The 22,112-nt window shown below is 35.4% G+C and overlaps 1 protein-coding gene and 1 long non-coding RNA gene across 13 annotated transcripts in view; one reads left to right on the forward strand and one right to left on the reverse strand.

Annotated features, from left to right (window-relative positions):
* The window catches only part of LOC141397490 (uncharacterized), an 82,053-nt gene extending 80,466 nt beyond the window's left edge, over positions 1 to 1,587 (forward strand). Inside the window, exon 2 of the long non-coding RNA XR_012411410.1 lies at positions 603 to 1,587. This is a non-coding gene — a long non-coding RNA (uncharacterized lncRNA). The remainder of the gene's footprint in view (positions 1 to 602) is intronic.
* The window catches only part of LOC141397476 (uncharacterized), a 655,384-nt gene that overhangs the window by 27,230 nt on the left and 606,042 nt on the right, over positions 1 to 22,112 (reverse strand). For 9 of the 12 annotated variants that reach the window (XM_073973773.1, XM_073973777.1, XM_073973771.1 and 6 more), the window contains 6 exons: positions 21,000 to 21,138; positions 20,791 to 20,866; positions 20,604 to 20,722; positions 20,319 to 20,533; positions 13,124 to 13,366; positions 616 to 956 (listed from right to left, as the gene is read on the reverse strand). In XM_073973773.1, the coding sequence (XP_073829874.1) occupies positions 616 to 956; positions 13,124 to 13,366; positions 20,319 to 20,533; positions 20,604 to 20,722; positions 20,791 to 20,866; positions 21,000 to 21,138 (1,133 nt within the window). The remainder of the gene's footprint in view (positions 1 to 615; positions 957 to 13,123; positions 13,367 to 20,318; positions 20,534 to 20,603; positions 20,723 to 20,790; positions 20,867 to 20,999; positions 21,139 to 22,112) is intronic. The other 3 variants (XM_073973783.1, XM_073973778.1, XM_073973779.1) reach the window with 2 other exon arrangements.

Here is a 22,112-nt window from a genome sequence, read left to right on the forward strand (position 1 = left end):
AGCGGCTGCTGCATTGATCATGTCCCGGAAAGTTCTCTTAACTACCCGATAATCTGAGGAAATGGGCAGCTTTCTGAAGCAGTGATTGAACCCTTGTCAATCAACTTTCCCACTGCGAATGTGTAAAATTTCCTCAAAATACCTAATATTCAGAGGTACCTTTATATGTGGGCTATACCAAAACGTGATCCTATATAGCCGATATTCAAACTTGACTTGCCTATGGAAACAAATATACTCGGGTGCACAAATATAGCCTTCTAGCTCAATTATTGCGGGCGCGATTACCACAGACAGACCGACGAACATGGTTTGATCGACTCAAAATTTTATCCTGATCCAGAGTGATGAGTTACAAACAGTAAAACAAATTTTGTATAGCCTCCATACTATGGCGAAGGGTAAAAAATTTAAATAAAATATTGAACTTGCAATTCTTTAAATAACTTCTAAAAAGCGTGTAGTGTAGAATTCTTAATAATATTTTTTTAATTAATTAGTTATGGCTATAACCATTGTTGGTTGTATGGTGTAATTTACATAACTAGATAAAATATTTTTTTTTTTCAATATATTAATTATTTTATATAATTTTATTTCAGCATCAACAAATACCTCCGATCCTGAACTCATTTCAGCTGAAACTTTATTCAGTAATCTTGCAAATGTCACCTTCTTCTCTAGTTTGGGATCGTTGATGGCACGCTCGACAGTGGCGGATGTCAAGGAGCCTGTATTTTCGGAAAAGGTTGTTTCCTTTTGATCGCTCTCCGAGTCCAAGGTGCCGCCGGCATGTAGACGATTCTCCGACAATGAAATCAATTCACCCAAACTTACTTTGGGTTTAGATGTTTGAGCGGCCGGTGAGACGAGCTGTTGTAGGATTTGTTTCTTTTCGGCAGCATTTTTCTTAACGGGTGTAGAATTGTTGCGCTTTTTGCGAGGTGAGGGTGAACCTGTAAAATAGTTGTCAAGTGGGAGGGAAAGAAAAGGAAAAAAAACAGTGTAACAAAATTAGTAATTTTTAGGAAGAAACACAAAAAGAGTTATTTATTGTTTCTTCTTTAAAACTAATTTGCATAGTTGTTGTTAAATTTTGATATCAAATTATTTAAACATTGAAAAAAAAAAACAACTTAAACTGAAATCTAGAAACTAATGAGAGTTGTTTTTGGAGTTTTTGGAAGATAGTTACTAATTTTGGGTTAATTTTGCTTGGCACTACAGTTGTGGAAGCAATCTAAGGAAAATAAGTTAGCTTAGGCTATAGAAAATAAAATGAAGATAGATTTGTTTTTAAGGAAGGCAAAGGAAATGAAGGCCATGCAATAACAATACTACAAAAGCTATTTGCTTTAGCATAACACATGGACCGAAAAGTATAGGGCCTTGTGTATACTTTTTAAAAAATTATATATTTTTATATCTCATAGTTATATATTCTATCTTGACCCATCTTCTACTGACCCATGTGTTAATTCTTGATAGCATTTCTCTAAAAAAAATTGTTAAAAGAACACAAAAAACCAATCCTTCCATGCGACAATTGTAATTATTATTATTTTTTTAAGAAAAAAAAAAACAAAATATTCTAATCACACCTATACACTTATAATAATATAACACAAACACATTAAAAATAGATATATTTTCATATAAAAATATTTATAGAATTAAATTCGCCCACCAGCAGCCACAAAAGTTGTCCGTAAACATTTTATATAGAAATTTGGTAATTTTTTTCTTTCAATTAAGTAAGAAATATATCATTATTCATAAAATTTATTTATATAAGGATTTGTTTGTATTTTTTTTTAATTTTATAAAATGGTCTCTTTCATTTGTTTTAATACATTCTGCTTTTTTTCGTATATAAGCAAGCATATGTATATTTTGTTTTCATAAAATGTTTTCTTCCTTTGGTTTTGTATTTTTTTAGCTATTTACAAAATGTTCTATATTAAAACTGAGGGGGGAAGTTACAGGGTATAAGCAATAATATGCAGCTTCTTACTATATGTATCATTGATTAGGGGACTACTTTTATAGTAAACGTCTGATTTGGTTCAAATGTTTATTCCACGAGGCCTATATTCAAGTGGAAATAAATTTATTGTTTGTCAAATATCGATGTTGCATTTAGAACAGTTTCACATTTTTATACCCTCCACCATAGATCTGAGTCAATATAATTAATTTACGCTTTTTAGTTTTAGTCACATTTTCAAACCGAAATAGCTAAAATTTGACATTTAGGGTTCCTGGTGAACAACAAATTTATATTCCAAAAATTATGGGCATAAATCCATATTTTGCTGTAGCTACCGAACTAGCTGTAATTTGACATTTGAGGTTCTTAGTGGTCACAAAATTTCTCCAACAGAAATCAAATGAAGTCATTGGAACCCAAGTCAGTGCTGTACGGCGGATGACCCATCAATTCCACGTTTTTTCTGGTCAAACAGGTGCTGGTTTGAATCGATGTGTGAGAGCCCACATTGTCATGATGCAGAATGATTCGCCTTCTCTTGTCCGTTTTTCGAACTTCTCAGGAGACTTCAGGCAAACAAATTATAGCGTAAAAATTCAGAATTAACCGTCCTATATTTCTTAAGCCGTATAGTCGCCACATGGTCAGTTTTGCTGATGAAATAGGGGACCTTTTGCTTCGAAGTGCTTCTTGCACGAACAACTTTCGTTGTATTTGGCTCGCTTTCGAAGACCCAAACGGCCGATTCCTGATTGGTTTCAGGCTCCTAAACATAGATCCTAAAAACGATCCTATAAACGTTATTTGAAGCACTGCCATCGATTTTGTGCACAATTTCTTTGGACCAATCCAGAAGAGCCTTTTTTGAGGGATTGTTCAGTAGGGTTTTGAGAAGAGAAATCCTGCACCGGGAGTTCTCGGTTTTTTGGTTACGGGATTTTCCCGAGAAACAAAATCATATTCCCCGGGAAATCGGGAAATATCTTTATACATTTATCACAACTAATATTGAATGAATAAATTAGCTATGCAGAATTCGATTAGATTTTACAGAATCAATAAACTAGAAAAGATTTGGAAATATCTTTAATCTACAAGAGGGCTTTCAGGGAAAAAAAGTTATAAAATCCGCACCAAATACATGTACTATAACGACGGATTTTTATTCTGTTCAATGTAAGTGCGAAAGAATATTTTCTATATTAAAGTCCCATTTTTATACCCTCAGCAATTGGGTTAAAGAAGGTCCGGCTGATAAGCTGGTGCGCACGATAACTCTCGAACGAAGCCACCGATCAGGTCAAAAATTTGACATTCGAGTTTTTTTCAAACTTAGTTTAAGTTCGAAGATGGACCATATCGGTGGTCCACTACTTCCGGTACCTTCCCCACAAAAGTTTAACAATTATCGCTAAAATGTTGCGCACGACAACTCTCGAAGGGAATAACCGAATCGGTGTTCATTTTGCATATGGCAATACTAGTTCCAGGCATAGAACAGGTTCCACACAAAATTCGGAAAAGGTGACGTTTAAGAGCTCCTCTCGGATCGATTTGAAATTTCTTCAGCAGTTTGTCTTTACGGCCCCTTTACGACTGTACAAATTTTGTCGAGGGCAAGTCCATACTTCCTGAGATAATGCCTTAAAAGCTCCAAGAAACCTTGACGGCAACAACTAAAATGGGCATTTGGCAAGATAACTCCCGCAGGATGTTTCTGATTGGTCCAAACTTTGCACATCGTATTATTTCATCATGACTAACAGGTTGGAATATGGACTATATCGGTTCAGACCTTCGGGTACCTCCAACGAAAAATTTGGGAAAAGTGCAGCTTAACAGCTCATCTCGATTTTTTTTAATTCGTTCCAAGAAGTTCTAGGCCCTGTTACGACGGCGCAACTTGTTTTGGGAGGTCAAGCCCACTCTTTCCGAGGTAATGTCCCAAAATCTCAAAAAAAAATCTACCGGTACCAACTACATTAGGTAGGTAGTACGTAAGATAAGCGTCGAAGGGATAAAGTACAGTACACATTGTCAGTTTTGAATGACGATTTTTTGCAATTATCGATAACTGTCCAACCGTCCAGCCACCACAAAATATTTTGTGGTTGCATGATGAATGACAACAATGAACGGCCACACTAGCAAGCAACAACAAAGCTGTCATTCAAAACTGACAATGTGTACTGCAATTAAATCTCCCACACTCTCTCTTTTAAATGTTTGGCAACATGTGCTGTGTGCGGCCCTAGTTAAAACGGTAAAAATATTTTCGGGGCAAATCCATACTCTAAGAAATTGGCTCAAAAACTCAAAAAGCCCCTGGAAACATCAGAAATATTTTGTTTGCTTCTTTTCTTCAGGTCCGACGCTGAGGGTATATCTCTGTTGGCACTCCTGACTGATATTTACTTACTTGTTTTAAACAATCTTAAGCATAAGAATAAAACATAAGATTTTCGAGGTCCATAAATTTGGAATTTCGGATCAATAACTTCATTGTTTGAGCCAAATCACTTTCCATCGAGCGATTTCCTAAGCTTTGAATAATGGAAATAGTCAGTGTGAGCAAAATCCGGGCAACATGGTGCATTTTTTCACATTTTTTCGTTTTTAATCGATAGAGCGAAAACGTGTAATCCATTTTTTAACCCGCAACTCTTTGAAAATATTGTATTTCATATAAGTTACTATGGGAAGATAAATAAATCGCGGAAATATTGATCCACTGTCTTATTTTCCCGGGAATGGCGATTTTATGATTCCCGTTTCCCCGGAATAATAAAAACCGGGAAAACCCAAAACCCTGTTGTTCAGTTTTGCTGGATCTAGCGAGAAAATACATTCTTGCGGCCAGATGTTTCTGCAATATCAAATGTTAGTTGGTGGAAGAAATGCACAAAGATGCCTCTATCTCACGGTATATAACATGGTGATCTCGCATTAGCCGTTGACGCACGGCATATTTTTTCTGGCACAACGACTGATTTTGGTCGACCTTCGCTTTTTTCAAGTCAAACAACACATCACATGGTCGTACGACAAACTGTCCTGAGCACGTCCAGGCTAAAAGCTGTGAAACTTTAAAAAAAAATCAAATGGCGCCAGGCAACACGCGGTGTTTCCTAGGCCAGGTAGTTTTCGTGCAGCCCTCGTACGATCATGTCAAAATTACGTCTGGAACATCATTTTTTCGGTCGGAATTTAGTAATTATTAATTGATTATTGCTGTACATCATTTTCAGAGCTAAATTTTAAAATAACCATTTTTTGTTTTCCCTTAAAATTTTGGTACTGTAAATGGAATATTTTTGTTTGCCATCTTAAAGACAACTTTGCATCCTACAAAAATGTTTTTTTTTTTAATTGTTAAAAAATCTCAACTTGTTTCAAAGTTCTCAACGTTTACATTTTTTAGTTCAGGTTGCATAATTTTCAGTGACACCCAATTTGCCCAATTTTATATATTTCGAAGGATTGTTGTGTCAAATCTTCGAACCGCGGTTGCTGTAACCTGGTTAGAAAGAACAACGATGAGCTCTTTTAAAGAGTGTTGCTACATTTTCCTTCTTAAGTGGATGTAACTTGATATTTTGGAATCTCAATGGGCAGAAAACCTCCACACAGAAAATTATCAGTATAAAGTGATTATCATCAGTTAAGATAATATTCTCCTCCAAGGTATTATAATGGTCTGTTTCTAAGACGAATCGAATTCAAATTCGTTCGAATTACTACCAAACTTATGTTGTAGTAGGAAATGTTTGTTTGAAAATAAAAACAGTTCAAATATTTTTTTAAAGAAGTTTGGTAGTACATATTTCGAACGAGTTTGTATTCGAATCGTCTTAGTGAAACTGGTCATAATTGTTCATATTTACTTCAATACAGTAGTGGTGGTGGAGGTTATAAAAAGTTCGGCCCTACACGCAGAGAAAAAATATTTTTGCTTTTGTTGGAACAAAAATATATGTTTTGGTTCCAAAAATGTATTAGTTTTGTTCAAACATTGTAATCCAAATCCAAAAATACCATCTTTTGTTCCAAACATAGAAAACAAAAACAACTTCCGAATTTCCGCAATATTGTTAAAATCGTTAACAATACGGATTGTAGGAACTATCATAATCTAATTTTGTTTACAAAAAGTATTGTCAACCCAGAAAACCAGCCCAGAAATTTTTGATTTGAGTGCATATACTTCTCATATACACTTTTCGCATAACTTGGATATAAATGTCGCGTATAATATTGCAACCATTGATGAACACAATACATGGTTTGCTGCATTGGCTGACAACAAAGACAAACAAAAAGCCACAAGAACCCACCACAACATAAGGAATAATTAAACACTATAACAAACATGAAAAGGAAAGAAGAATGAAACAAAACAGAAACAAATAAAAACAAGAGTCTCCCAAGTACATACACACAAAAACAAAGGTAAAGGCAGCATGTCATACAAACACACCACAACTCACCAAAATTGTTTTTTCAACACGGCATCGAATAGCGAGAGAAGAGAAACAAATTTTCGAAGAAAAGAGAGAAATATTGTTCAGTTGACACAAACTATTTTTGGATTTACAATACTACATGAGGAATCCAACAATATGTTAACAATACATATTTTGCTCTTGGAATATTGTTGGATCAAACATATTTTTTTCTCTGCGTGTACCGTTCTTGTTTGTTTCTGTCCTTGAATTGGACACACTTTTACCTTTTTACATAATTTGATTGGCAACATCGATATTTGAATACAACATTATTTTTAAAAAACGAATTTCGTTCATTATCTGTAATAAACAACAATAATTAAGTTCTCTATAATTTGATTTATTTTCATAAATTTTGCTAGATGTCTATTTGTTTAGGGGAGGGTGTTAAGCAGGTGCAAAAAGCATTTCTTACATTGTTTGGGAAGTGCAATTTTTGCGGATACTTTGTGTCTTCTTGGTAATATCACATTTGTGTAAGTGGCAGGGAACGAGGGTCATCCAAAACAAGCAGGAGGTATGTTGTACATTGGTGCAAAGCTGTGTCATAATATTTCCTATATACGTACAAAGGGAAAGGGTCACAATAACACAATTTGGACTGATATGTGTAAATTTTCATAATGTTGGGGGTTGAGGAATAGTTTACTTTTGTAAGAATGGTAATTTATTTTTAAAGGTGGTTTTTAAATTAAAACCTTTGGCGCACTTTTCTAAAATTTAACTCAATATTATTTCTAAATAAACAGGGTTTAATAGATTTAAGGAATTTTTTTCACAATGGAAAAACGATTCTCTCATTACGGCATTAAAGGCAAATATTTATGGGGATTTGAATGAAATCGGACACTTTTTCAAAAAGTGGTTCTTGATTTCCTCTATTTTAGTATATTTTCATTTAGTGAAGGTTCCAGAGTTATCGCGCCTTGAAAATGTCGTATTCTGTAAAAGCTATATGCAAAGAAATACTCATCACTTATTTAATATTAGATTAAATAGAACAAATCTTTTTCTGTATTTTTTGTTGTTTTATCAGCTTTTTAATAAAACAAGCCCATATTTACATTAGGCAATTTTCCTTGCTGCAATTGTCAGTTTGTTGATGAGAGAGGGTGTTGAGAGGCAAAGGGTTACCATATGCCTCACTTTTCTCTCCATCAAACTGACAATTGCCGCAAGGAAAATTGCCTAATATAAATATGGTCAAAAATAGAAAAACATGCACAGTGGGCTTGGATGTAATTTTCGCGATTTAATTAAAATCCATTTTTATCAACGATTTTACTCTTCGATTTTCTTGAAATTCTTTGTATTAAACTATGATCGGTTACAAATTTTAAGTCCTATTTGATAGTGCCCAGCAAAAATTCGGATCCGTTAGTCATTACGTAACCCATTACAAAGTAATGTAAACAAGCTTCTTTTCCCATTACAAGTAATCTGAAAAGTAATGGGATACTTCTTAAAAAAATTACAAGGCAAACCTACTTACTTTGCTCCTCACCAAGTAATGAGGACGGTGGCACAGTGAGTGTGTGTCCGACTATAAATCCTAGGGTTGTGTGTTCAACGCTCACTGTCGGCACGCGAGTTTTTTTAATTAAAAAATAACAGTTCGTTGTGCACATGTGCACTGCACATTTAAGTTCTTAAGCAACCATTAATGTTCGTGTGCGTGGCATAGTATGTAGTGTATTTGGCTAGAAATCAGAGGGTTCGTGTGTTCAACTCGCACAGCGAGCGAAATAAAATAAAATAAAAGTAAGAAGTGTGATGAAATTAAAAAAAATCTCTACATTAACTGTTATAAAAATAGAATTTTTTTCAACTTACTTTTCAACTTCTAGTGGCCACAGAATAACTAGTTATTCTAGTGGTCATAAAATAACTACAAACTGAGTGCGACATGCCCTTGTAAAAATAATGGGGAAGAAAGGGGGTTTGCGAGTAGTTACGGCTGCCAAAAACCCCTTACAAAACCCATGATTTTGGGAGGACTTTTTTGCTGGGTGGGATTCGAATAATTACTATATTTTCTTAATTTTTTAAAATTTGTCAATAAAAATGTTCCTTTATACCAGTGTGAAACATTTGTTATTTTAACAAGAAAAAAATAATAAAAAACAGGTAGAAGTCGTTAAGTTCGGCCGGGCTGAACTTTTTATACCCTCCATCGTAAAATATTTTTAACTAAAATGGAATAGAGAGTTTTTCGTCCAGTCCACAATTTTAGGTGCAAACATTAAATTATCTAATCTAAAAAATGTATTCAATCAGGTGGTACCTTATTATGGGGGCTATATCAAATTGTGGACCCCTCTTAGCAATTTTTGATGGAGTTGTGTAACTGCAAAAAACCTCAAATGTCAAATTACGGGTAGTTCCGTCAACCAATATAGCTAAGACTCTCAAAATACCGAATGTCTGGAAGTACCGTTATATGGGGGCTATACCAAAACATGGACTAATGTTGACAATTTTTTTGTGGGAAGTGTAGTGTTCACTAAGATTCTCACATGCAAAATTACAGCTGCTTAAGTTAAAACTTTTAGACAAAATTCGAAAAATACCGAAAATCGGGAGGTACCGTCATATCGGGGCTATACCAAAACATGGATCTATATTGATGGTTTATACTGAAGAAGTTTCGTGACCACAGATAAACTCAAATATCAAATTACAGAGAGTTCGGTTAACAATTGTAGCTAAAACCCTCAAAATACCGAAAATCCGGTACCTCCCTATATGGGGGCTATACCAAAAAATGAAGCTATGTAGACAAATTTTGGTAGAGAAGTTTCTTGGCCACGGAGAACCTAAAATGCCAAATTACAGCTAGTTCAGTTAAAAATTATAGCTTAAACCTTCAAAAGACCGAAAATCGGAAGATACCGTTATAAGGGGGCTATACCAAAACATGGACCTATGTTGACAATTTTTAGTGGAGAAGTGTTGTGGTCACTGATAACTTTAAATGTCAAATTACAGCTAGTTTTGTAAAAAACAGTAACTAAAACTATATGGGGGCTATCCATCCATTTCGAACTTGACCTACCTATGCCAAAAAGACACTCTGGTGCAAAAATATAGCGTTCTAGCTCAATTATTGTGGGCGTTAGAGTGATTACAACAGACGGACAACTTTATCCTGATCAAGAATATATATACTTTATAGGGTCGCAAGTCGAATCTCGATTATCGGTAAACCTCCATTATCCGTGAAAGGAAAACACAGAATTGTTTGTCCATTTTACACCGATTGAGTGTGAAAATCGTTATAATCCGGCGTTATAATTATTCGACTAATTTTTTATTGGCAAAAACAATGCACAAATTAATTATTTTAGAACAGTTTCAATATTTTAAACTTCACATTGAATTGATGATTGCTCTTATTTGTAAATATTTGCAAGAACACATATTTTTTCATTAAAAATGTATGACAAACAGTGTTAGTCCATTATCCGGGAAAATCGGTTATCCGTAATGCCTCCGGTCCCGACCATTACGGATAATCGAGGTCCGAATGTATAGCATTTTTAAAAAAATATGGTAAAGGGGAAGTACCCCGCCCCTTCTGAAATTCAACAAAATATGTAGCCTATTTTCGCCGGAACCATCGCTGTACATTCCCAGACAATTTCAGGAAAATCAGTTCAGCAGTTTTTGTAGTAAATATTAAAATTGAAAATTGAAAAAATTGGGCGTAAAAGTGGGCGTGCGTGGTCAATTTGTTTTATGGCGAACATTTCAAAGAAAGAATTATCCAAATCGGTCCAGCCGTTCTTAACTGAAGCCATTACCAACAAACGACATTTGATTTTTATTTATATAGATATGAAGAAGGATTTAAATCTGAGATATGCAATGGCTGAACCTATCGCGGGCACAAAAAAAACTTCATTCAGAAATACCCACTAATGCTGGTACAATGATTGCTAAACCATTTTTAAAATTGAAAAATGAAGCAGTTTTTAAGAGGCACAAGATAAATTACTAAATATAACATCAAAACAAATCTATATAAATGAAACTTTTTATTATTATTTTTTTTGTTAAAATAACAAATGATTCACACAGATATAAAGGAATATTTGTATTGAAAACTTTTAAAAAAATTAAGACAAATAGTAATTATTCGAATCCCACTACCAAATATTCGTATCCGTAGTTTAATAAAAAAATGAAGAAAATCGAAGAGTACAATAATTGTTAAAAATAGATTTTGAATATTGCATCCAAGCAAAATTTGTTTCTATTTTTATTAAGTAGTTGATAAAACAACAAAAAAGGCGCGATATCTCTGGAACCGTTAGTCAAATAAATTTGAAAATATACAAAAATGCTTTGCTGATGAACAGTATCACTACAGCAATAAAATAAAGGAAATAAAAAGACTCTTTTTAAGAAAGTGTTCGATTTCACTTTCAACTTTTCAATTGGATAAAATGAGTTGAAATTTATTATTTCTCGTATTCTGGACTGGAAAATATATTGTGCACGATATCAGATATCAACATGCGTGAATCGCATCTAACTGGAAAAATGCCATTAAATTTCCGATCTAGTAGCTCAAGAAATTACCCTGTGCTCTTGAACCAAGTGACAGGAGCTTACACCTGGGAAGTTTTTGCGGATTCTGAAACTACAATGTTCATAGATGAGAAAAATCAAAAAGCAAAAAAATTGCCGGAGCGCTTTTTAAATAAGTCGCGATCAAAGTTCACATTTTTAGGGATTTTTTTTAGGTTTTCACAATTTTGCTTGGAAACCGCAAGTGCTATCGAAATAGGATTTGAGAAAAAATTATAGCTGTAAAAATTCACTACAAGATTGACATTTATGATATTTTCGTAGGTTTTACCACTTTTGAGATATAGAGCTTCAAATTGGGACAATGCACTGACTGTATCACCTCCTTATAAAACAGTGTCATGTATGGTGCGCCTTAAGTAACTTTAAATAACCGCTTCAACCTGGGAAGTTTTTGCAGATTCTGAAACAGTATTGTTCATAGTTGAGAAAACTCCAAAAACAAGAAAAAATCTCTGAAGGAATTTTTAAATAAATCGCGGTCAAAGTTCACATTTTTGGGTTTATTTAGTTTTAGCGATTTTGCTTGGAAACCGCAAGTCCTATCGTAATGGGGCTAAAGAAAATGTTGTAGCTGTAAAAATTCTCTAGAGGATTGACCGTTATGATTTGTTCTAAGATTTTACCATTTTTGAGATATAGAAGTTAAGGTCACATTTGTAGGGTTTTTTCTTAGGTTTTCACAATTTGCTTGAAAACGGTAAGTCTTATCGAAATGGGCCCAGAAAAAATCCTATAGCTGTGAAAATTCTCTACAAGATTGACCTTCCTTTCCTAGGTCGTACTATGTTTGAGGTATATAAGTTTAAGTTGGGAAATTACAGTCATGACATTGTTTTATAAGAAGACGATACAGTCAGTGAATTGTCCCAATTTGAATTTCTATATCTCAAAAATTGTAGAACCTACGAAAATATCATACAGAACATTCTTGTAGAGGATTTTCATTTCTACAAAATTTTCTTTAGTTCCATTTTGATAGGGATTGCGGTTTCCCAGCGAAATCGTGAATATCTAAAAAAACCTTTAGAATGTGAACTTTTAATCGCGATTTATTTAAAAAGCGCCCTAGCGATTTTTTTTTTTTATTTTTCTCATCTATGATTATTGTAGTTTCAGAATCCAAAAAAACTTTTCAGATGCAAGCTCCTTTCATTTAAAGTTGGTTCAAGAGCACCGTGATTATTTTTACTAACCACACATTAGTCGTAGAAATTTTGAAGAAATGAACACATTTAAGGACATTATGTGCCCAAATACTTTTCCTAACAATATACATAATTCTAATATATAAATATATATATATTTTTTTCAATAAATAGGTATTTATTTTTATAATTTTGAAAACTGCGTTTCCTCAACATCTCAAAACATGTAGTGTACGAGAAATCCGAGAAAAGCTACCAATATGCAGAGAAGAAATCCCACTTCTTAGTGCCACGACAATTAGGTGATGACTTATATAAGGAAGTATTTAATATCTGGGTGCAATGCGTACATTATGTATAAAGCTTAAATAATTTGAATATTATTTAAAATATTTATATTTAAAATAACATCAAGAGATTAAATTTAAATTTGAGGAATTTTCAAAATTTATACAGAATTTAGGAAGAACACGTGTCAATACATGTGATAAAAAGTAATTTACAAGGTTGGTATTTGTGTAGGGGTTCAAACAGAACAGTTGTAGAAGAAGACACACACATATATAGACAAAAGAGAGGGAAAGAAATTCAGATAGTGGGGGAACAGTTATAGGATTTTGCTTATAGACACAGGGAAACATATTTAATTTATTTTGCAGAATAGTGAAATTATACAAGTGGTAGAAGAGGACGTGAAGTTTTGTGTTGAGAAAGAGAGAGTGAGTTTATCTCGTTATTCATTTTCTAGGTTAGAAAGGGTAGAAAGAGTTCAAAGTTTTGGCAACTCATATTTGGTATTGTGAATTAATTAATTATTATTTTTTGTTGTTTGTTATTTAATTTTTTGTTTGTTTAATTTTTCAATTTAGAATTTAGCCTAATCTTACGTCGGGGAGGCGGTCGTAACAGATCGTCAAGTGAAAATGTACGCGCTGCTGCCCCTCCCCCTCCAGGTACTGGATTGGGGCTGCTGAGGCTCAATAATGATGGTTTTCTTATACCCAATCTGTTGAATATGGACCGCGGTGCGCCCGGTGCGTTATTAACAGTCGATTGTGGTATGGCAGTTGTAAATTGTAATTGCTCGCGCAGTGATGTGTGATGATGATGCCCATGTACTGAACCAGGTGCTGTACGAATTATAAGAAGAACAAGAAAAAGGTAGAAAAAGAGAAAAAAATTGTTTTGTTTTTTAACATTACAAAAATAACCAATTTATAGTATGGCAAAATGGTATATTTTGTTGTTGTAGTAGTATTATATAATAATTATAATAATAGTATAATAATAGATAATTATAATAATAGTAGTAAGAAGAAAATTAAAAGGGAGAAAGACAATGACAAGATAAAAGATTTCAAACATTTTAGTTTAGCATAAGAAAGAGAGAGAAAAAAATTAAAAAGAACAGGAGGGTTTAAGACAGAAGGAAATTTTAATCAAATATATGAATAATACAAAGGATAATTGGCATTAAAATGATTTTTAAAAGTAGGAAAAAAAGTTAAGTGGAATTTAGAAAAATTTCTAAGTAAGTATTTGAAAGTGGCAATTCACACTTTTTGTTTTGACATTAAGAATAAATTTTGCAAAGCTTCAAAAGCATTTAATATGCATCCTTTGAAATATTTACAATGATCCAAAAGTCTTATACCAGAAATGTATACTTATGTCAGATTCCAATGAGATACCAATAATTTTTTAACTAATAAATTGAATGAATATTTCATTAAAAATAAAAGGAATAACACATGGCAAATTAACAGTCATTTTATATCAAGTTTAAAGCAAATAGAGATATTTCTTTGTTTTATGTAACTAAGAAAAAGTAAAAAGGTATCAGTCGGCATTGCCGACAGAGGTATACCCTCAGCCTGTGTGAATTGAAACTTTCATCTATTAACAATATCAAATCTAAGTATGAACTTGCCGACAAAAAAAAAATATATATATATATATTTGGTTTGAAGCTCACAAGTGCTGCTTAGGATGTACTTGAAGGAATGAACTTAGAGCTTTTGGAATACTATGCAGGGAAGCATGGACTTGCCCACGAAAAACATAATATCGCTTAAACAGGGCCACAAGGAGTAGCACCGAACAGATCCTAAACTGCACTTAAAGAAATGTGGAACTTTTATGGAGGAAAGCCACACACGTGGTGCCTTGGGGTTTTTTCAGCTTTCGAGCTATTTTCTCAGGAAGCACGAAATTGCCTCTGAAAAACTTGTACCGTCGAAATAGGGACAACGAATACAAGTTGTTACAACAAAGATCAAATCGATTTGAGAGCATTTTTCGGTTGCTTCGTTCATGAGCTATTGTGCTTACCATTTTAGGCAATATTTTCGAACGTTTGTGGGGGAGGTACAGGAAGGAGTTAGCCTAAAAGCACCATCTACGAATTTCGTCTAAAATTCTAAGAAATATTACGATATTCAAAGTGTGCGCCAACGCAGTATTCGGTTCGGGAGTTGTCTGTCGTGCGCACCAGCCATTACACATGCTGGCCATAGGGGTTTTTATAGTGAAATTTGGTGTGAGAGGTATCGGAAGGAGTTGACATATATAGTCCAAATTCTAAATTGATCTATGTCTTGTAGAAATATTACGATGTCCAAAGTGTGGACCAAATCTGTTACTGCCTTCGGGAAAGTAACACCCTTTTAGCGAAAAGTTTTGAACTATTGTAGGGGAGGTACCCAGAGGAGTGGACCGATAAGGCCCATTTTAGAACTTGATTTAACCTTGGATAAAATATTATGATTGTCAAATTATGGCTGGAATCGGTTTATCCGTTCGAGAGTTACCTCCATCCACAACACACGGTACCATAGCGGGTTTTTACAGCTTTCAGGTGATTTTATCAGGAAGTATGGACTTGCCCCTGAAAAAACCTGCACCGTTGTAATGGGGGCAGCAAATAAAAGTTGTTACAACAGAAATCAAAAGGATAGGTCTTAAACTGCACAATTCCTAAATTGTGTGTGGGAAGTACCCGAAGGAGTAAACCGATATAGTCCATATTCGAACTTTATATATGCCTGGTAGAAATATTACGGTTAGTCCCTTCAAGAGTTATCGTGCGCACAATTCTTGCCAAAAAATTTGAACTTTTGTGGTGGAGGTAACCAAGGAGTGGGTCGATATGGCCCACCTCCGAACTTAAACGAAGTTTGGACAAAATATTTCCAAAAACAAAGTTTGGACCGAATTGGTTAATCCGTTCGAGAGTTATGAGCTCCATCCAACAAGCCAGATAGACAGACAGACGGACGAAGCGCATTGCTAAATCGATTCCAAATTTTCTGAAATGGATTTCGTCCAAATATACTTGGGGTCTAAAGCCATTATTTCGATAAGGCACATTTTGTCCATATGAATGTGTATATACCCTCGTTAGCATAAATGCTGAGAGTATAACAATTACCAACAAAATTTGCAGAGGATATATACTCCTCCGCAGTTCCTCGAACAGCAGACGCACACGCTGCATAAGCCGTTGCTGTTCCACTCCCTGAAAACGCATCCTTTATGGAAATTCAATTGTAATGGATTCCGGGTAAGATCAAGAAAATAGTGGATTTCATAAATAAGAAGAATATCAAAGTCGCGGCGGTGCAGGAAACCAAGCTCAACAAGAATTGCAGCTAACAGCGTTGTGATGGTTACAATATACTAAGAAAGGCTCGCACCAGAAGTGGAGTTGGAGAAACTAGTTTTCCTGTGGTACCACTCTGTTCAATACAGCCCTAACGACCCGTACATGAAATATATGGGGTTAGCAGCCGGGGTCGCAACTAGGAGCTAGATTCGCTTACGGTATACATAGGGCCTCTTAATATCTGTAGTCCAGGTTATAGTCACAACATTAGCCAGATTTTGGTCATAAATGTTTGGTATTGTGGCGTTAGGTCCTTGGCAATGGCCAGAGCTGATTTATAGCTCTACGTTTTGCACGGTCAATGAGGACTTCTCCTTCAGATTTAGCGGAGAGTGTCACAGTTCGGCAGATATAATCATCGTGTCACCAACTGGTCTAACGAATAACATCACCTGGTAACCCGTCGTTTCTCATGGGTCAGATCATCTGCCCATAATTGTTTATCAATCAAGGGAGAACTAATTGGCCTAGTTTCAGTGAGTTTACTAACAACCGCTTCAGACGGGAGCTGACACTGCAAGTTATTAGATTGATCGGTAAACATAGGAGGTTCACGTGGTTAAATCATCGATCGTAACGTATGTGGATGATTGTACGATCAGGTACATTCCCTGATGTCATTTGTGAAAGACTGAACTTCTATTTGACTGATCTTACCACATTTTCCACGCGAGGAATATGCAAATGTCCGCCACTAACTCTACGGCCATTCTGTTCACCATATGGACGGCAGAGATGAGTACTGAGTTGAATATCAAGGTCGATGGCAGCAGAATTCCGACCAAGGTGACAGGGGTGACATTTGAGAGCATGTTCGTGCTGGATGTTATCGTGAGAGCCGTCCCAAACACCCGCCCAGGCATGTAAAGAGGAATCTTCATGATCTAGTAAGAGAGGTCCAACGTTACAAGAGAGAACCCTTAGACCAACAAGCGTATCATGCAGGTTTAAAAAAACATTTACACAGATGCAGTCGGAGAACATCCCCTATCTATCGCAGCTAAGGAGCGTCAGCGTCACAGTTCTTCCGCGTGAGTTTTCTATATTCTGGGTACACAAATTTCCGAAAATCTTAAATTAGGTAGGTACCATTACATGGGACCTTTGGCAAAACGCGGGCGTATGTTATCTGTTTTTTGCAAGGAATGTTTTTTATCTGGTTTTGTACACTGGTTATAACTTTTCAAATATCGAAAATCCGTTAGTATAGTTCTATGGAGGCTATATAAAGACGAAAATTTTTTGGTGAAAAGTTGTATACCCCCAACGACGACCAAATACCAAATTTCAGGCATTACTGTGGGATGTTGAGGCCATAACCTTCAAAATATATATGGGGGCTACGTTAAGATGTTGACCTGTACCCGCAGATTTCAGGTGAAAATTTGTATACCCCCAACAAAGACCAAATAATAAATTTCAGCCATTTCAATCATATATTGATGCCACAATCTTCAAAATGGGGGCTATATGAAGACGTTGACCTATACCGACAAATTTCAGATGGAAAGTTGTATACACCCAACGAAGACCAAATACCAAATGTCAGCCATTTCAGTGATATATAGAGGCCACAACCTTCAAACTAAGAAAAAAAGGGTGGTACCATTCTATGGGGTCTATATGAAGACGTTGACCTATACCGACAAATTTCAGGTGAATAGTTTTATACCCCCAACGAAGAAAGTCTAAATACTAAACTTAAGCCATTTCGGGGTGATATTGAGACCATAACTTTCAAAATACCGAAAATCGGGAGGTACCATTCCAACGGGGCTATATGAACCGACAAATTTCAGGTGCAAAGTTCTATACCCCCAACGAAGACTAAATACCAAATTTTATCCATTTCAATGACATATTGAGGCTACAACCTTCAAAATACCGAAAATTAGGAGGTGCCGTTCTATAGGGGCTATACGAAGACGTGGACCTAAACCTACAAATTTCAGGTGTAAAGTATTAAACCCTCAACGAATACCAAATACGAATTTTCAGGCTTTTCGTTGGGATATTGACACCAAAACCTTCAAAAACTGAAAGTTGGAAGGTACCTTTCTATGGGAGATATATCAAAACGTGGACCGATATACAGTCTGTCGCAAAAGTTAGTATACACCGTTGAAACCAAAATGTATTAGGGATAAATATCACTATAACTTATTGAAAACAACAAACAATTAGTTTTATTCGATAGACAAGAAGGTTGTCTTCCGTAATAACAATTAAAAGTGCGCAATATTTGTATACATTAGCAAATGTACGGTTCGAATCCCAAAAAGACCAAAATTTATGTCGCAAAAGTTAGTATACAACAGAGAATCCTCGTGGAACTGTGTAAAAAATTCTCGATATTTTTGAACAAAATGAAACTAAATCTGTACTTAAGACCATAAGGAATATATTAATTGGCTTTAATGGCAGTTATAGTACTTATAGTGACAAGTCCAACGTACTCGGGATCGTAAAATCCACAAAAATTGGTCATCTAAAAATACAACAACTGTAGCGACAAAATTCCGTATGTTATGTTCTGTTTATAAATTCTAAAGCCACGAAATGCTCAGAGAAGCTCTATAGTTTCAATATGGGTGATCTTGATCGAGTTTCGACTTGTCCTGTTTGAAAAAACCGGAATTTCTTGAAGGAAACCCATAATTTTGAGGCCATGGTCCTTTTGAAACATGTAATAATCCTTAATCCTTACACATAAGGACTTTCCTTTTGAGTTAAATTTCTCACAAATTAAGTCCCTTTTCACATTCCCACCAAAAATAAATAGTAGGAGAACCTCAAATTCTGGTGTAACCCCGCAGAGATACTCCACCACCACAGAAGGATATGATAGCTAATTTAAAATTTTAATACAGAGCTTTCTCTGCTGTTATAACGCATGGATTGTGCAAAACCGTTCTGAAAAGCTGTGTTCGCTTCACTTAGGACCAAAATACAACTAAATGGATCAGTTAGAAGTAGTTCATTAGACATTAGTAGTACATTAGACACTAGGGACACGAGAAGCATGTCCGATACTGCTAAAAGGCCGGTAGGACAGTATAACTGTAGCGCTTACAACGGACCTTGAGGTTCTCCTACTATTTACTTTTGGTGGGAATATGAAAGGGGCAACATTTGTGAAAAAATTAACTCAAAAGGAAAGTCCTCATGTGTAAGGATTAAGGATTATTACATGTTTAAAAAGGACAATGGCCTCAAAAGTATGGGTTTCTTTCAAGAAGTTCCCGTTTTTTCAAACAGACAAGTCGATCAAGATCACCCCATATTGAAACTTTAGAGCTTTTCTGAGCATTTCATGGCTTTAGAATTCATAAACAGGACATAACATCCGGAATTTTGTCGCTACAGTTGTGGTATTTGTAGATGACCAATTTTTGTGGATTTTACGATCCAGAGTATGTTGGACTTGTCACTATAAGTACTATAACTATCATTAAAGCCAATTAATGTACTCATTATGATCTTAAGTACAGATTTAGTTTCATTTTGCTCAAAAATATCAAGAATTTTTTACACAGTTCTACGAGGATTCTCCGTTGTATACTAACTTTTGCGACATAAATTTTGGTCTTTTTGGGATTCGAACCGTACATTTGCTAATGTATGCAAATACTGCGCAATTTTAATTGTTATTACGGAAGACAACCTTCTTGTCTATCAAATAAAACTAATTGTTTGTTGTTTTCAATAAGTTATAGTTATATTTATCCCTAATACATTTTGGTTTCAACGGTGTATACTAACTTTTGCGACAGACTGTAGTCCATTTTGAATACCAAACATCGTAGGAGTAATAGAAACTTCTGTACCAAATTATAAAGCTCTGTCTTAAAAATTGCGAGCTGTATCTTGATTTCAACAGACGGACGGACAGACGGACATGGCTATTTCGGCTTAGAATTTTTCGATGAAGGAATATTTCGATGAGTTACAAACGGAATGACAAATTTAATTATAACATCCATATTATGGTGGGGTGTATAATAAAGAAGAAAAGGCCAACCTAGTTCGAAATTGGCTTTTACTTCTTTTTTCTTTCCTTCTTTTTTTTAATTCTTTTTATTTCCCTTGTGTCAGAAATGTAGCAAGGCAAGATAGCCAGGCGACGAGCGTTCTTATTTATCCAGGCCTTAAACTCTTCAAAGCACCTGGCACCTGGGGCTGTGATAAGGAAACATTGGTAGCGACGTACAAAGCCATCGGTCGTTACGTCCTTAATTATGTATCCCCAGTCTGGACTTCCTTCTTCAGCGACACAAAATGAAGAAATTTGCAAACATTCCACAAATACATTTTTTAAATTTCTTTTAGAAGAATTTCAAAATGACTGTAAATTTGCACTTTAGTATCCTCACTATGTCCCTAGTAGTAGTAACAATACTTTGATAAAAAAAACTTACGTCGATTACGATCGGCTTCCTCGGCCAAGAGTTTCTCAATTTTCTCCGGGAAATGTCGTTTGGCACACCATACCAGGCCGATAACAGCCAGAACAACAAATACTGTAATAAGACCCAACCAAAAGGGCTCTTGCAGCATGCGTTCCGACAACGGCTTATAGGGTATATGCAGCATACGTTTTTCACAGCGATGTCCCTCCCACCATGCATAACAGCTGAAAATAGATAAAACAAATTGTTAACATTGCCATACACCAAACAACAACAACTCATATAAACACTTACCGACAAAAGAATCCACCATTTCTTTCAATGCAAACACCACGACCTTCACAAGGATTCTCCGAACACGGTTTCTGTTTTTGTTCACATGTTGTACCCATATAACCAGGTTGACAATGACACTAAAATTCAAATTGCATTATTCAATGAAATGGTATAACCTTAAATTACCTCAACGATATTTGTTTACCTTGAAATTATTTGTTGTCAGCTCGCATCTACCAAAGACACAAGGTTCTAGTTCACACATATCCAGGCCACAAAATCTACATATGCAACAATAAAGTGGGAGAGAGGGAGAGAGAGGAAAGTGTAAAGGAGTTTTGTTAAAAGTTTAGTCATTGCTAAAAGGATTAGTAGGTTGTGTGTAGCACACAGTTGTACAGTGAGTGCATTTACCTTCCAGTATAATGCCCTAAACATTGACAGTAGCTGCTTCCATTGTTGGCTATGCATTTGCCATTGTATTGGCAAGGATTCGGCTGACATGCTTCGACACTTAAATCCCCAGATACTAATTTCATTTTGTAATTATTATCTGAAAGTATTCGAAAGAACATAGAAAGAGGGAAAGGGTAAATGAGTTTGTGAGAACATGGATAACAAAACAAGTGTTAGCATGTCGTTTTGTAATTACATCTTGTCCTGGGTGAAAAGTTCACGTAGAATATTGAATAATGAAGATGTAGACAAATAAATTAAATGCCCAGAGATGTCAATAGTCATTCCATCAACAGTGTGTTTAGTTGGAACCTCCACACAATTTCGGGATATTAAACGTGTTTTTGTTTATATGCATTTGTAGATGTGTGAGTTAATAATATGAAAGATACCAAGCAACGGCCCGGACAGGCTTTAATATGGCAAATACCAGTACTTATCTTGGTCCCTCCTTCATCTTAAGTGGACACTGACCTCCCCGTGGTGTCACCTGGGGTTTCACCGCAGACTTAACACCCGTTACAAGTAGTTAGCTAACATGTTCCGCGCGTTCACCCATAAGAACGTTAAAATTGGGCGTTATGCTTGTAACCCCTCCCTCCAAAAAACATCGTACTATAAAACAAGTATGAACATTTGTGGCCCTTTTTGGACGTTTGAACTTGCTGACAAAAATGTGGATAAGGATTAAAGTTTAAAAGTGTTGGGGAGGAGGTACTTGAAGTGTTGGACCGATATAGTCCATTATGGAAGTGGATCTTATTTTTGGAGTCATATCTTTTCGCGTCCACTAGTCATTTCAGTGGGTCATCGTATAACTTTTGGACCAGTATGGCAGTAAGCATGGACTTGTCGACGGAAAACATAACATTGCTGTTAGCAGGACCTCAACGAACAGCATCGGTAAACATTTCCAAAGGATCTCCGAACAGACCTGCACTTAAACACAAATGTTGAACTTTTGTGGGCGAGGTACCCTAAGGAGAGGGCCGATATGTGCCATCACGGTGCTTTTGAAGCAAATTTAAATGGAAGGTGCTTGCACCTGGAAGTTTTTGCGGATTCTGAAAC

The sequence above is a fragment of the Musca autumnalis genome, unplaced genomic scaffold, assembly GCF_047663935.1.
Source record: "Musca autumnalis isolate F117 unplaced genomic scaffold, ASM4766393v1 scaffold_3, whole genome shotgun sequence".
NCBI classification, from domain to species: domain Eukaryota; kingdom Metazoa; phylum Arthropoda; class Insecta; order Diptera; family Muscidae; genus Musca; species Musca autumnalis.